The sequence below is a fragment of the Micromesistius poutassou genome (genome assembly GCF_964030765.1).
Source record: "Micromesistius poutassou genome assembly, chromosome: 14".
NCBI lineage: Eukaryota > Metazoa > Chordata > Actinopteri > Gadiformes > Gadidae > Micromesistius > Micromesistius poutassou.
The window spans coordinates 15,314,406-15,328,419 of record NC_140284.1 but is presented as its reverse complement, the minus strand read 5'-3'; the positions used below and the strand labels follow the sequence as shown (position 1 = coordinate 15,328,419).

The following is a 14,014-nucleotide window of genomic DNA, read 5'->3' as shown; positions in this document are numbered from 1 at the left end:
TCATTGACTGCAGCCAAACGTTTTATTCCACTCGGTGTACATGTCCAGTTCTTTTTGTGATATGCTCGGTTGGAATTTACAAAAGACAGTGTCGAAGTCTTGGTAGGAAACGGGCCTCATTTGGCCGGGGTGCAGCGCGGAGGAGTCGGAGGCCGGCAGGCCATGCAGACAGCTCAGCACGGCCTCCTGGCCCAGCTGGGCCACGTCCAGCCCCGAGAAGCCCTCCGTCCTCTGGACCAGCAGGGACGTCTCCTTCTCGCTGAGACAGTAGCTGTGCTGCGCCAGCAGCTGGCTGATGATCTGGTGGCGCGCTGCGCTGTCGGGCAGGGGGATAAGGAGACGCTTGGTGAAGTATCTCCTCAGGGACTCCGGGATCTCCTCGGGCTTGTTGGTGGAGCAGACCACCAGGACATGGTCCGCTGGCGAGGTCAGGACGCTGTCCAGCTGCTGGAGGAGCTCGCTCTGCAGGCGGCTCACGGGCCCGTCGGCGCCGCGCGGGGCGGAGAGCAGCAGGTCCACCTCGCTGATGAAGACCACCGCTGGCTGGCGACAACGCGCCACCAGGAAGGACGCCTGCAGGATCTTGTCCCCCTCGCCCAGCCACTTGGTCACCAGAGCTGAGCTGTTGAGCCTCAGGAAGACGGCGCCCAGCTGCTGGGCCATGCAGCGGGCCAGCAGGGTCCGGCCCGTCCCCTGGGGCCCGAACAGGAGGAGGCTGCGGGGTAACGCGGGGAGTCCGCTGAACATGTCCGGCCTCAGAATGGGCCACAGGATCTCGTCCTTGATGGCCGCCTTGGCCATGTCCAGACCTGCGATGTCGCTCCAGTCCACCGGGGGGCCCTGCTGGAGGACCTCACTGGTCACCATGTCCACCAGGCTGGCGTCGCTGCTCTTCAGCTGCTCGGCCGCTGCGTGGCTGGAGGCGTGGGTCGGGTGCTCCTCGCTCTGCTCACCGAGGATCGCTGCTCCAAACTTCACGTAAGATTCTTCGGGTGTGAGATCGCTGGCAGAGCCTTTGGCGGCTCCGTAGGGTGGTGGGGAGAGCGCTCGGCCGGAGTGAATATTGAACTTCCGCTGCTGGTCCGCAGGTAGGGGCTGCTTTGAAGGCTTAAACGCTAAGGAGGACGCCTCAGCGTTCCTCTCAAAGCCGCTGGGCCGGTTGGAGTCTGAAACACTGCTGTCTGCTGTCCTGTACATCGGACTCTGAGCGGAGCGCTGTTGGCTGTATGGGAAATGACCATAACTAGGGTCCATGTCTCCATGCCCAGCCATGTAGAACGCTTTCCTTTTTAATGAGTTGGCCGTGCTGCCATTCAAAGGTGTCGGTGCAACCGGCGCATGACTCTGCGACTGGTAGGTGTAGCCGGGGAGGGTGGAGGGGGGCAGGGGGGTGGGGGCTGCAATGCCAGACGGCAGATAAGCAGAGGCCCCCCCGGGGCTGTAGCCGGGGGCCCCGGCCGTCTGAGGGGGGTACCCCGTGGGAGGGTAGTTGTAGCCGGAGAGGTTGGGAGAGCCGGCGCCGTAGCCGGGCCCCAGGGTGGAGCCGGCGGGGGGCGGAGGGTGCAGGGCCGGGGGGCTCTGCCCGCCGTAGCCCGGGTGCAGGTAGGAGCCGGCGCTGTAGCCGGCCGAGTACTCCTGGGGGGGGAGGCCCCCGCAGGGGGCGCTGGGGTAGCCGGCCTCGGACAGAGGGCCGCCGCCCCCCCCCGGGGAGCAGACGTCTGCGGCGGGGGCGGCCGTCGTCATTCCGGCTTTGCTCACGGAGATAACATCTGGAGCACAGTTCACGGGGTAGACCGCCTCTTGCCAGGACTCGCTCTCCGACTTGCGTCCGCTCATGCTCTCTGAGTACGAGCACAGCAGGCTCCTCTCGGCCGGGCCCTCCAGGACCCCGGAGTACTTCTCGGCGTACTTCTTCAGCAGGTTGGAGGCGGTGAGGGCGGAGATGTCGTCGTTCGCCCAGGCGTACTGGTACGCCCGCTGGAAGGGCCCCCGGTAAGCCTCCACTTTGTGGGCCGGGGAGCGCGTGGTGGAGGAGATGTCGAAGTGCTGCTCGGCCCACTGGGAGTGCTCGGGGGTCCACTGCATCTTCAGGCCTGGAAGAGACGAGAGCAGTGAGCACAAGGAGACGCCACTCCCGGAGACGTCACTCTCAGAGACACCGCAGACAGACTGCTGCGTGTCTCCCTGATGGGAAAGCACAAGTCTGGTAGGAGAGTGGTTGTCACTTTCTACGATGCATCAACACAAAGCGCTTAAGCATTGAATCCTTCTCTATATACAGCAGGTGTTGCACAGAGAGAGGGTTTAAATGGACCCAGTAGGAGGTCATCCTGGCTAGCACAGTATACCCAGGTCAGCCCGGAGTGACGGCTCTGTCTAGACCCAACCCCAGCTGAGGCCATTCCAGACGGTTTCATATCTGCTCCCCCCCCCCACCTCCCCCCTCCTCCTCCTGGTGCTCCAGACCAGGATGTGTGATTTAGGGGCAGATAATGAGCGCAGCATTGAAAACAGTAAAGGAAACATGAGGACCCCCCATCCATGTCCCAGACTCCCCCCCGAACCCCTCCCATCCCAGACACCACTACAGACACAGCCAGCTAATTTCAGGATGATGGTGCGCTAATTGTGTTAATTTACACGTTTAGTGAAAAGATCCACTCTACGCTGCGTGGCTGTCAGCCATCAGCTCAGGAGGAGGAGAACCCTGAGGCGTCTACCCCAGTACTACCCCAGAGTGGAACTACCCCAGAGTATAACTACCCCAGAGTGGAACTACCCCAGAGTATAACTACCCCAGAGTGGAACTACCCCAGAGTAGAACTACCCCAGAGTAGAACTACCCCAGAGTGGAACTACCCCAGAGTAGAACTACCCCAGAGTAGAACTACCCCAGAGTGGAACTACCCCAGAGTGGAACTACCCCAGAGTAGAACTACCCCAGAGTAGAACTACACCAGAGTGGAACGTACCCCAGCCCTCTAACTAATCCTAACCCTGTCACTAACCCTAACCCTGTAACTAACCCTAACCGTCTAACTAACCCTAACCCTGTAATTAACCCTAACCCTGTCACTAACCACTGTGTATTATTCTGCTCATCACTAAAGGAGGAGAAGGAAAAAGGGAGGATGTCAAAAGAAGCGTCTGAACGTTAGAATAAGAGCGAGTTCTGGACATCAGTGTTAGTCACCAAGCACACAGTGTTACCAGGACAATACAGACCAAGTTTTAAGTGGTATATCATTTCTGTACCACGTTGTTTAATGTATAATGTTATCCTCATGTTTAATGCTTACACATGTTACCTTATATGGGCAGGCCAAAACAAACAGGTGTAAACGTTGTTACCTACAGTACAAAACATAATTTAGCTGTAATCACTTCCCTGTAAATAATTGTCCCTGAATAGTTCAATCACCTCTGCTCTGTCTACAGCTCTAGATATATAAATATATTTTTATATATAGAGAGATAGATAGATAGATAGTCAAATAATACATATATGTATATATGTCTTAAATTTGACAAGAAGCCGAGAAATACGAAACTATTCCTTTGATCCATGAACCAAATGTTGAATTTAACTGTAACATTAAGCAGCAATTATTGTTTTGCATATTATGTATTACATATTAAAGAATTAATAAATTTTAACAAATTGATTTGATACATTATTTGGCAATCAACTTATGGATAAATTAATTCATTAATTGTTGCAGCCCTAATATAAATATGTATATATATATATATATATACTGTATAAATATTGGAAATCCTGCAAAACATTGAGTCTGTAATGGCTGGCAGCATAGTTTGTGTAGAACTGACACTAATATCTCTCTCTACCCTCTCTCACACACATACACTTTCACAAACATAGATGCACGTTGATACACTTGCACAATTGGTTAAAGAGTACAATTAGCATAATTATCTTCTAGTTATGCATAATTGTACGATATTCCTCTAATACTACATTTGACTTACAAGGAATATTCAATCAAAACATCTGCACCACACCGCCTTTGTCTTGGTTTGATGTCATATGATTAGAGCTATTACAATTATATATCTATGTATATATGAAGGTTCCCTCAGAGCTCTGATGCCCGAGGCGTTCCAGCTCAGAGTCGGCGGCGGTTTAAAGAAAGTCAGAGAATCGCTCTGAACGCCTCAACACTGAGATCACTTCTCCCTCCTCTGTCTCAACAGAATCAAATTAATATTAATGACCACTTGAAGCCATGCCGTCAGTAACTATTAAATAAAATGAGATTTGATGACATTTAAAATGTGAGCCAGTGAAGGCAGAAGCTGGCTGAAGGTTCTAGCGTCGTCTGTTGTTGTGCTCTGGTTCCTGAGCTCCTGTCGTTAGGGGGTTCGGTTCAGGGCCGTCTCGTGTGACGCGCGGCCGGCCGCCGGTTCATGTCTGCCTCAGTGATCACGGCTGAAACAGACGCTGACCTTTTGGGAACTATTAATGTGAATATTAATATAATATTAATTTGAATATTAATATAATATTAATGTGGGGAGCCGAGGCGTCTTAAAGCAAACAGCAGCGGGCCCCCAGCGCCAACACGGGACCACCGCACAATCCACTGGTCATTACCGTATGTGTGTGTGTGTGTGTGTGTGTGTGTGTGTGTGTGTGATTGAGAAAAATAAAAAACAGGGGAGTCAGTGAGAGGGTGGGATGAGAGGGAGAGGTGGAGACAGAGAGAGAGAGAGAGAGACAGAGAGAGAGAGAGAGAGAGAGAGAGGGGGAGGGGGAGACAGAGAGAGAGAGGGAGGGAGGGGGAGACAGAGAGAGAGAGCGAGGGAGAGAGAGAGAGAGAGGTGGAGACAGAGAGAGAGAGCGAGAGAGAGAGAGAGAGAGAGAGAGAGAGAGAGAGAGAGAGAGAGAGAGAGAGAGAGAGAGAGGAGGATAAATGTATTGTAGAAGGATTCCCATGCAGCCGAAAGACACTTCTCTCCCTCTTCTTGGCTTGGGGGAGGGGTGTGAGTGTGTGTGTGTGTGTGTGTGTGTGTGTGTGTGTGTGTGTGCGTGTGTGTGTGAGTGTGTGAGAGAGAGAGCTGTCATAATTGAAACGGCGCCCTAATCAAACTCATTACAATTTTCACCAATTTGCACGTCCAAGATGCTTATTAGGTAAGTGTGTTTAATAAGCTGCTCTTAGAAACAGCCGTAATGAGCTCTTACAGTGGGACTGCAGTGTGATTACGCACTACTGTGTGTCCTGAGCAGACTGGTACATTTAGTTATGCACAATGTCATAATTAAGCTGCACACAAAATTGCACTTCACGGAACACACAATAGAGCATCTGAGGCTGGAGACGTGCGGGGAAATATTTATAATTACTGATCATTACTGCTGGATTCATGTGTGGATGTAAACATAATTATGAGAGCTTTTGCTTTATTCAGAGCACAGCGAGCACTGGATGACAAGCGTGCAAATACAGCCGACAGGCCGTAATTACGTCTATAAATATAAACAAGCTCATGTTCATATAGGAAGGAGAAATATATTAAACAGAATGAGTGAGGGAGGCTAAAATGCTACACTAACTATTGAACAGACCAGATGCAGAGTGTGTGGTGGCTCATTCTTTCATCAAGATGAGAACTACTTATATCAAATATCTTCTGACGGCTGGATGCCATTTAACCCTCTATTTAGCTAGGAGCCTATTTTATATATGTATATAAAATAGGCTCCTGGCTAAATAGGGGGTTAAATGGCATCCATTTTATATATTTTATATATGTATATAAAATAGTATGTACATAGAATATACTATATATATATACTATATATTATATATATATATAATATATATAATATATTATTACAATATACTTTAGATTATATATCCTTATATACATACATATATAAACTGAAAACATATTTACTATACTACATATATAATATTACAATATACTAAGATTATATATCCTTATATACATACATATATATACTGAAAACATATTTACTATACTACATATAATATATTATTACAATATACTTTAGATTGTATATCCTTATATACATACATATATATATATATACTGAAAACATATTTACTATACTACATATAATATATTATTACAATATACTTTAGATTATATATCCTTATACACATACATATATATATACTGAAAACATATTCATTACATATATTTGCTATGCCGTTTATTTATATACTCCACTATTTTTTATATATATACTTTATGTTATATGTACACTATACTCAATTTAACAAAGCACAAACTATATTATACTCATCAACACACTCCATGTAATACACATAGTAACACACTCCATGTAATACACATAGTAACACACTATAGAGATAAGTATGTGTGAGGTACTTCACACCAAGTCAAGTAGTGAAGCTCTCTCTCCTTTCTCTCTCTCTTCTTTCTCTCTCTCTCCCCCTCTCTCTCCTCTCTCTCTCCCCCTCTCTCTCTCCCCCAGTACTGTTGGAGGGAGCATCACTATAGACCATATATATATATATATACTGTATATACACGACTGTAATCACCTCATCTGGTCAACATAGAGCATTTGTTTAGAAGCATTCTCCTGACCATCACCTGCTCCAAAAACACCACCACCACCACCACCCCAAAACACCAACCTACCACCACCACCCCCCAAAACACCACCACCACCACCACCACCCCCCCAAAACACCACCACCACCACCACCACCACCCAAAACACCACCACCACCACCACCCAAAACACCACCACCACCACCCCCCAAAACACCACCACCACCACCCCCCCAAAACACCACCACCACCACCCCCCCAAAACACCACCCTACCACCACCACCAGCTCCAAAAACACCACCCTACCACCACCACCCCCCTCCCACCACCATAACCCTAACGACTCCTCCACCCCCCTATCACCACTGTGCTGGTGAAGCACTCATTGTTTAATAATATCAATATCTACAAAGAATGCATTCATCAGTTTTTATGACCTTCTTGAGGCACCGTCATAGGGCCGGAGGAATGCTGGACTCCCCAGTGCACTGAATACTATGTGATGTACTTTATACTATGATTTAGTATACAAGGTATGCTTACTTATCAGCTGGAACAGGAAACCAATATAACCAATATAAAACATATGCTTTTAGACGGCACAGCTGTTATGACTTGAACCCTAACCCTATGATGAAAATAGCATTAGTTAATTCACTTAATATTTATAGTGGTTTGTGTATGTGTGTGTGTGTGTGTGTGTGTGTGTGTTAAACCTATTATTTTAATAACTCATCTTAAAGGTAAAACTAATCTGCAAAGACCATAAACACACAGATGAGCTGCATTTAAATAACTGTTATTAGATATAAATGTTCACATTCAACATTTCAAAAGGACAGCGAGAGTTATTCTATGAACTAGGTGCAGACGTTATTTTTAGCTGGGCTAATGTTTACAGTTGTATTTAAATGCACATGATAACTGAAATATTCTCTTGTGTTTATTAGTCTTCAAATTGTCTTTATCATTGTCATTCTAAAAATTGTTTCTTTCTCTCCATCCTGAATCACTTAATCAGCCCACAGGGGGAACCCCAATCAATAAATACATTTGATTGATTGGGGTTCGGCTTTTGGTATTTGCTCCCTCAAGGACTGAATACTGTACAGAACTCAAACATTGAACATAGTACCACCACCACGGAAGTAATTATAATGTAGATATAATATGAAACAACATAATAGGTCATCTCTGTTGACAGAGCAAACATGGAGAAGATCTTTAAGGAACCAACACAGACATGAACCTGTGTCTGCTGCGTGTTCCCTAGGATGAAATCAAAACACATCGCTCAACTCTCATAAATCTCATAACTAGAGTCCTGCAACATTTCTCAGCTGAGCCCTTAAAGCCCAACACACACCACCGACGCAGCACAGCGCCAAAAAGAACGCTCCCATTATTTCTGGAAACTGTGCTGCGCTTCGCCGGCGGTGTATGGCCTAAGCAGGCCATACACCGCCGGCGAAGCGCAGTTTCCGCGCGTCAAACGCCGCAATCAAGTCAAATCAAGCCGCAATCAACAATCAAGTCTTCTTAAAGAAAGAAGTCTGCTTCATATATATGTATATATGTCAACATTTTTACATAATTTTTTTTTCCTGTATTGTGAAATATGGACGTAAGCAAGTCCACATTTCACAATACAGGTGAAAAAAAATAAAAAAAAAAGAATAAAAATGTTGACATATATACATATATATGAAGCAGACTTCTTTCTTTAAGAAGACTTGATTGTTTCTTCCTTAAGTAAAACAAATGTGTGGCTTGGATGTGAAAGAACCACATATGTCTGAGGCTTTAGTTTGTGATCCTCATGTGGTTGTAACGTCCCCAGCTGCTCCTCCTCATCCTGAGGATGTGGAGAGAGAAGGGTCCACACTGACATGTCCACTGGCTACAGGATAAGAATAACTTATTGATCACAATGTAAACAAACTCCACTGAGCTTTCAACCTGAAAACCAGTCGGATAGTCGACTCAATGAAGCTGAATACATCTACCGCACCTAATATTTACTTTTGAAATGAGAAATGACCACACACATGTATTGAATTAAGTAATGTCCCTGGTATATGTCTTCATAAGTAAATCACATACTTCAGAGTTTTGTAAGCAAATGCTTTCCTTGCATTGTTTGATAAGCAGGAATAAAGACTATGGACTCAGACAACATGTCCTCCTGATCGGCCCATGCTAGACCTATAGGGCTAAATAATACATTTCTAGAAAAAAATGTCACTTTATTCAGATACATTAATTTAATTTTCTGATGTGCTTCTTGTTATTTCTCTGTACTAAATATAATTTTCAGTTTGTGGCAAAGATGGACCCTAAAACAAGATTGTTCTTCTATCGTAAATAAAGATGAAATCCATATTCCAGATTCCACCTCAACATACAATTTCTGCACATTAGGATGAGCGTCTGTTACGTCAACCAACAGTCGGCTGGTAAAACTTTTCCTTGATGCCTGTCCACTAGGTGGGTTCTGAGTCCTCCTTCCTTTGTGAGGATCTCCCCTCTACAGGGATCACCTACTCACTTCACAAGAGAAGGAGACACGAGAAGACCCATTGACCAGAATCCATTCCCCCCCCCCCCCCCCCCCCCCCCATCTGCTCCCCGAGACGAGCCCCAAACTGAGACCGAGCTCCAGAGCGATTCAGATTGTCGTGGTTTGGATAGCGGTTCTCAGATTGTCGTGGTTTGGATAGCGGTTCTCAGATTGCCCCCCCCCCCCCCGTGCAGTAGTTTCAGCGTGATGGGGCTGCAGGCAGCGGCCTGATTGACTAACCGATAGGCCGAGCCCTGTTGGAATGAACACATGATCCGGTCCGCTGGCCAGAGTCAACTCTGTGATTACTTCCCACTTCCACCCATTAGACTTACAGCCGTCCTCTCAGCCTGGGATCACTAGTGCTTTAACACACACAGGATGTCTAGGAGAGACCTAACATACTCAGATAAAGGTTGTGGTTTGGTGGTACTCAGGTATTGAAGAACAGCTGAGTGATGCAACCACTTCCTGTACCAGCCGAACCAAGACGCCATATCTTATGTGTTGAACAATCACATTTCTCATGATCAAAAGATTCTACTCTGAAGGCTTTCATTGTTTAAACCCTATACTATTTGATCAAACCTGTTAAATAAATAATAATTGTGAGACAATGGAACAAAGACAAAGAGAAGCCGTTCGTCAGGGTCTTCTGTAGCGGACTGGTAGCAGGTTCCATCAGGAGAATCGACTTGTGCTCTCGCTACTCGAACACAGGCCAGACGAAAGGTGGAATGAGACGACTGCAACGATCTAAAGTCAATATGTCCGAAATCTCTCAGTGGTACTGTAATAAAGTTCCTGAAGGAGGGAACCACAAAGGGAACTTTAGAAGACGGAGCTCCAGGGAGATTGCTTCTCCGACGGGCTCCTGGTGGTCACGAAGGATGGAACATCCACTAGATAAAGATGGAACAGCTTCACAAGTGGTCTGCTCTTTAGTGTGCAGACAGCAGTAGCCTGCCCTGCCCAGTCCTGCATTACACCTTGGAGAATAGCTGAGATATGAACATACGACACCATCAAATCTAACAAATCGGATGGGTTTAACAGATGACACCCAACGGCTGAATGGAGCTCTAGAGATATTGGTGCTACCATCCATAACTGATATTTATATCAACATATCTATTCTAACATCCAGCTAAAACATGGAAATGCCTCTGGCTCAGGACCAGAACAAAAAGACTAGATAAATATATTAAAATATTAAATGTTTTATATAAAATAATAAAATCCCTAAAATCTTGTAAAATGGACCTGATGAGAGCTAATCCTGGCCCATAGAGAGGCGCATTGTGTGGCTCATTAACCATTCAGCTTACAATGGACAATTGTTAATGAACATTTTAGGATCACTTTTTGGCCTCAAATGGAAAGTGTTTTAATGGGAAAACACAAATTATTACTTAAACTCCCTAAAAACACATAAAAGAGCACATTTCATTAGGCAGACGCCTGCCGTCTTAATGCTGCTTGAAGTAATGATTGCTCTGCATTGTGCTGCATTTGCATGTTCTGTGGGGTTCAACCAATTAAAAGGTAATTAATTAGACACAATTCTATTAAGAAACAAATCCTACTCATCAATATACACAACCTGGGGTCACCCTGGGGCCACCCTGCTGCTCCCATCAGGACCAGGAACTCATCAGACCTCATGGATCTACTCTCAGACCAGAAGCATCAGAGAACAGAACCCAGAACCCTCAGACCCTCAGACTCTCAGACCCTCAGACCCTCAGGCCCTCAGACCCTCAGACCCTCAGACCCTCAGACCCTCAGGCCCTCAGACCCTCAGGACCCCCAGAGACCCTCAGGCCCTCAGACCCTCAGACCCTCAGGCCCTCAGACCCTCAGACCCTCAGGACCCCCAGGACCCTCAGGACCCTCAGGACTCCCAGAGACCCTCAGACCCTCAGACCCTGAGGACCCAGGAGCCTGGTCTAGACCTCACTAGACCCGTGTGCGGTGGCTCTTCAGCAGGGAGGTCTACCAGGGGGTCTACCAGGGGGTCTACTAGGGGGTCTACTAGGGGGTAACGCTAACCCTAACGCTAACCCTAATGCTAACCCTAACGCTAACCCTAAAGCTAACCCTAACGCTAACACTTATTCTTACCCTAACCCTAACACTAACCCTAATGCTGACCTAAACGGTATCGCTAACGCTTACCCTAACGCTAACCCTAACGCTAATGCTGACCCAAACGCTATCGCTAATGCTAACCCTAGCTCTGGGCGGATCCATCCCGGTCTGTCTGGAGCCCCAGTCCCCGCCTCCCAGAGGCTCCTCCCTGGCGCTGGGTTCACAGGCCGGCGTTCATCTGGTTATGAAACAACAACCTCTCTCTGCCTCTCTCTCTCTCTCTCTCTCTCTGTGTCTCTGTGTCTCTCTCTCTCTCTCTGCCTCTCTGTCTCTCTCTCGCTCTCTCTGTCTCACACTCTCTTTCGCTCTTTCTCTCTCTCTCTCTCTCTGCCTCTCTGTCTCTCTCGCTCTCTCTCTCTCTCTCTGTCTCACACTCTCTCTGTCTCTCTCTCTCTCTGTCTCTTTGTCTCTCTCTCTCTCTCTGCCTCTCTGCCTCTCTCTCTCGCTCTCTGTCTCTCTGTGTCTCTCTGCCTCTCTCTCTCTCTCTCTCTCTCTCTCTCTCTCTCTCTCTCTCTCTCTCTCTCTCTCTCATCTCTATCTCCTCTCTCTCTCTCTCTCTCTCTGTCTCGGCCGTCGCTCTGTCTATTTCCGGACCTGAGGTTGAAGTGAGGCTGCTGTGACTGTAACACTGACCCCTGACCTGTGGCCTGGAGCCCCTGGGCACGCACACACACAGACCCACACACACGCACACACAAACCCACACACACGCACACACACAAACCCACACACACGCACACACACAAACCCACACACACACACACACACACACACAAATCCACACACACGCACACACACAAACCCACACACATGCACACACACAAACCCACACACATGCACACACACAAACCCACACACGCACACACACAAACCCACACACATGCACACACACAAACCACACACGCCCACACACACACAAACCCACACACACACACACACACACACACACACACACACAAACCCACACACACGCACACACACAAACCCACACACACGCACAAACCCCCACACACACACACACACACACAAACCCACCCACACACACAAACACACACACACACACACAAACCGACACACAAGCACACACTTTCAAACGCACACACGTCCATGTGTGTGTGTGTGTGTGTAACACTGCGCTCTGCGTTACACAGCGTCTCTTCATTCAGAGGATTTGCATCCTTTTTATTCATGTCTTTGACTCGTTGTCAATGTATTCACATAACTTACACTGAGAGAGAGCGAGAGAGAGAGAGAGAGAGAGAGAGAGAGAGAGAGAGAGAGAGAGAGAGAGAGAAAGCTGGGGCCCTCATTGGGGCCTTCAGGGGCCCCCTGGGGACATTAGGACCTCACTGACGGAGCGACACGAACGCCACCATGAACCAAACTCACACCACACACACACATGCAACACATGCTCAAATACTCACATAGACACACATGCTCAAACACACATACCCACACACACATGCCCACACACACACATGCTCACACACACATGCTCACATGCTCCCCCCCTCGTGGTCCGTCAGTCCTGCGGGCCACATGTTCCGAGGCAGCAGGCGGTTTGCATACGGCTTTGCTCCACATATCTTTCACTTCTCCCTTTTCTTTCTTTCCAAAATCCTCCTCACCCTCCAGCCTCCGTGCAACACGGAAGCTTTTTGGAATGAATAATGGAAACAACAGAGCTACACACTCCTGGGATCCTCCACACACACACACACACACACACACACACACACACACACACACACACACACACACACACACAGAGAAACATGGGCCAAGCACAACACACACACACACACACACACACACACACACACTCACACACTCACGCACACACACATCTGTAAACAGTGTAAACACGCTGTGGTTCTAGAGGGAATAAAGCCAAGCTTCTTTAAATGATCACGCAAACAAATAGAATAGAAGAGCTTTTAGACTTTTAGTATAAAACTGTTGGAAGATGATTTTATATAAATATATGTGTATGTATATATGTATATATATGTACATTTATATAAAATAATTGATATTATGACTAACTCACAGAGAAAAACAATGTGAAAAATATGTTTGTTCGTCAGATACACTGAGAAAAAATATGCAAATGCACGATTCGTTCTCATTCTGCATTTGAATGGTTTCACTGCATTAGAAACAAAACTAGTAGAGACAGAGAGAGTAGAGACAGAGAGAGAGAGAGAAAGAGATAGTAGAGACAGAGAGAGTAGAGAGAGAGTAGAGACAGAGAGAGCATAGAGAGAGAGTAGAGACACAGGGAGAGTAGAGACCGAGAGAGAGAGAGAGTAGAGAGAGAGTAGAGATAGAGAGAGTAGAGAGAGAGAGAGAGAGAGAGAGAGAGAGAGAGAGAGAGAGAAAGAGAGTAGAGACAGAGAGAGTAGAGAGAGAGTGTTTACATGACACTCAAGAAAGTCAAATTATTGGGTTAGTCCAACTATGATTGGATTATTTTGTTACTCATAGTCAAATTAAGACCCCTAGATTATTCGACTATTCGCATTAAGCGCGCATGTATGGATTGGGATTGGATTATGTGTTCTGCGCATGCTCGAGATCTTTTCCCAGTGGCGTAAATATCGACGGTGCAACCGGTGCAGCTGTCCGGGGCCCAGACGCCGTCAGGGGCCCATGGAGGAAGCCTTTTGGGGCCCCCAAAATCCCGTCCTTATATTTCTTCCCCATATCAATATTGTCTTTATAAAAAT

At 47.0% G+C, this 14,014-nt stretch overlaps 1 protein-coding gene across 1 annotated transcript; it reads right to left on the bottom strand.

Moving 5' to 3' along the window:
• fign (fidgetin) lies at positions 1-2,088 on the bottom strand (the record flags this gene model as incomplete). Its single annotated transcript, XM_084478319.1, has 1 exon — positions 1-2,088. Exon 1 carries the CDS (start codon positions 2,083-2,085, stop codon positions 1-3), a length of 2,085 nt encoding a protein of 694 aa, XP_084334445.1. The 5' UTR covers positions 2,086-2,088.
• Positions 2,089-14,014: the final 11,926 nt, after the last annotated feature.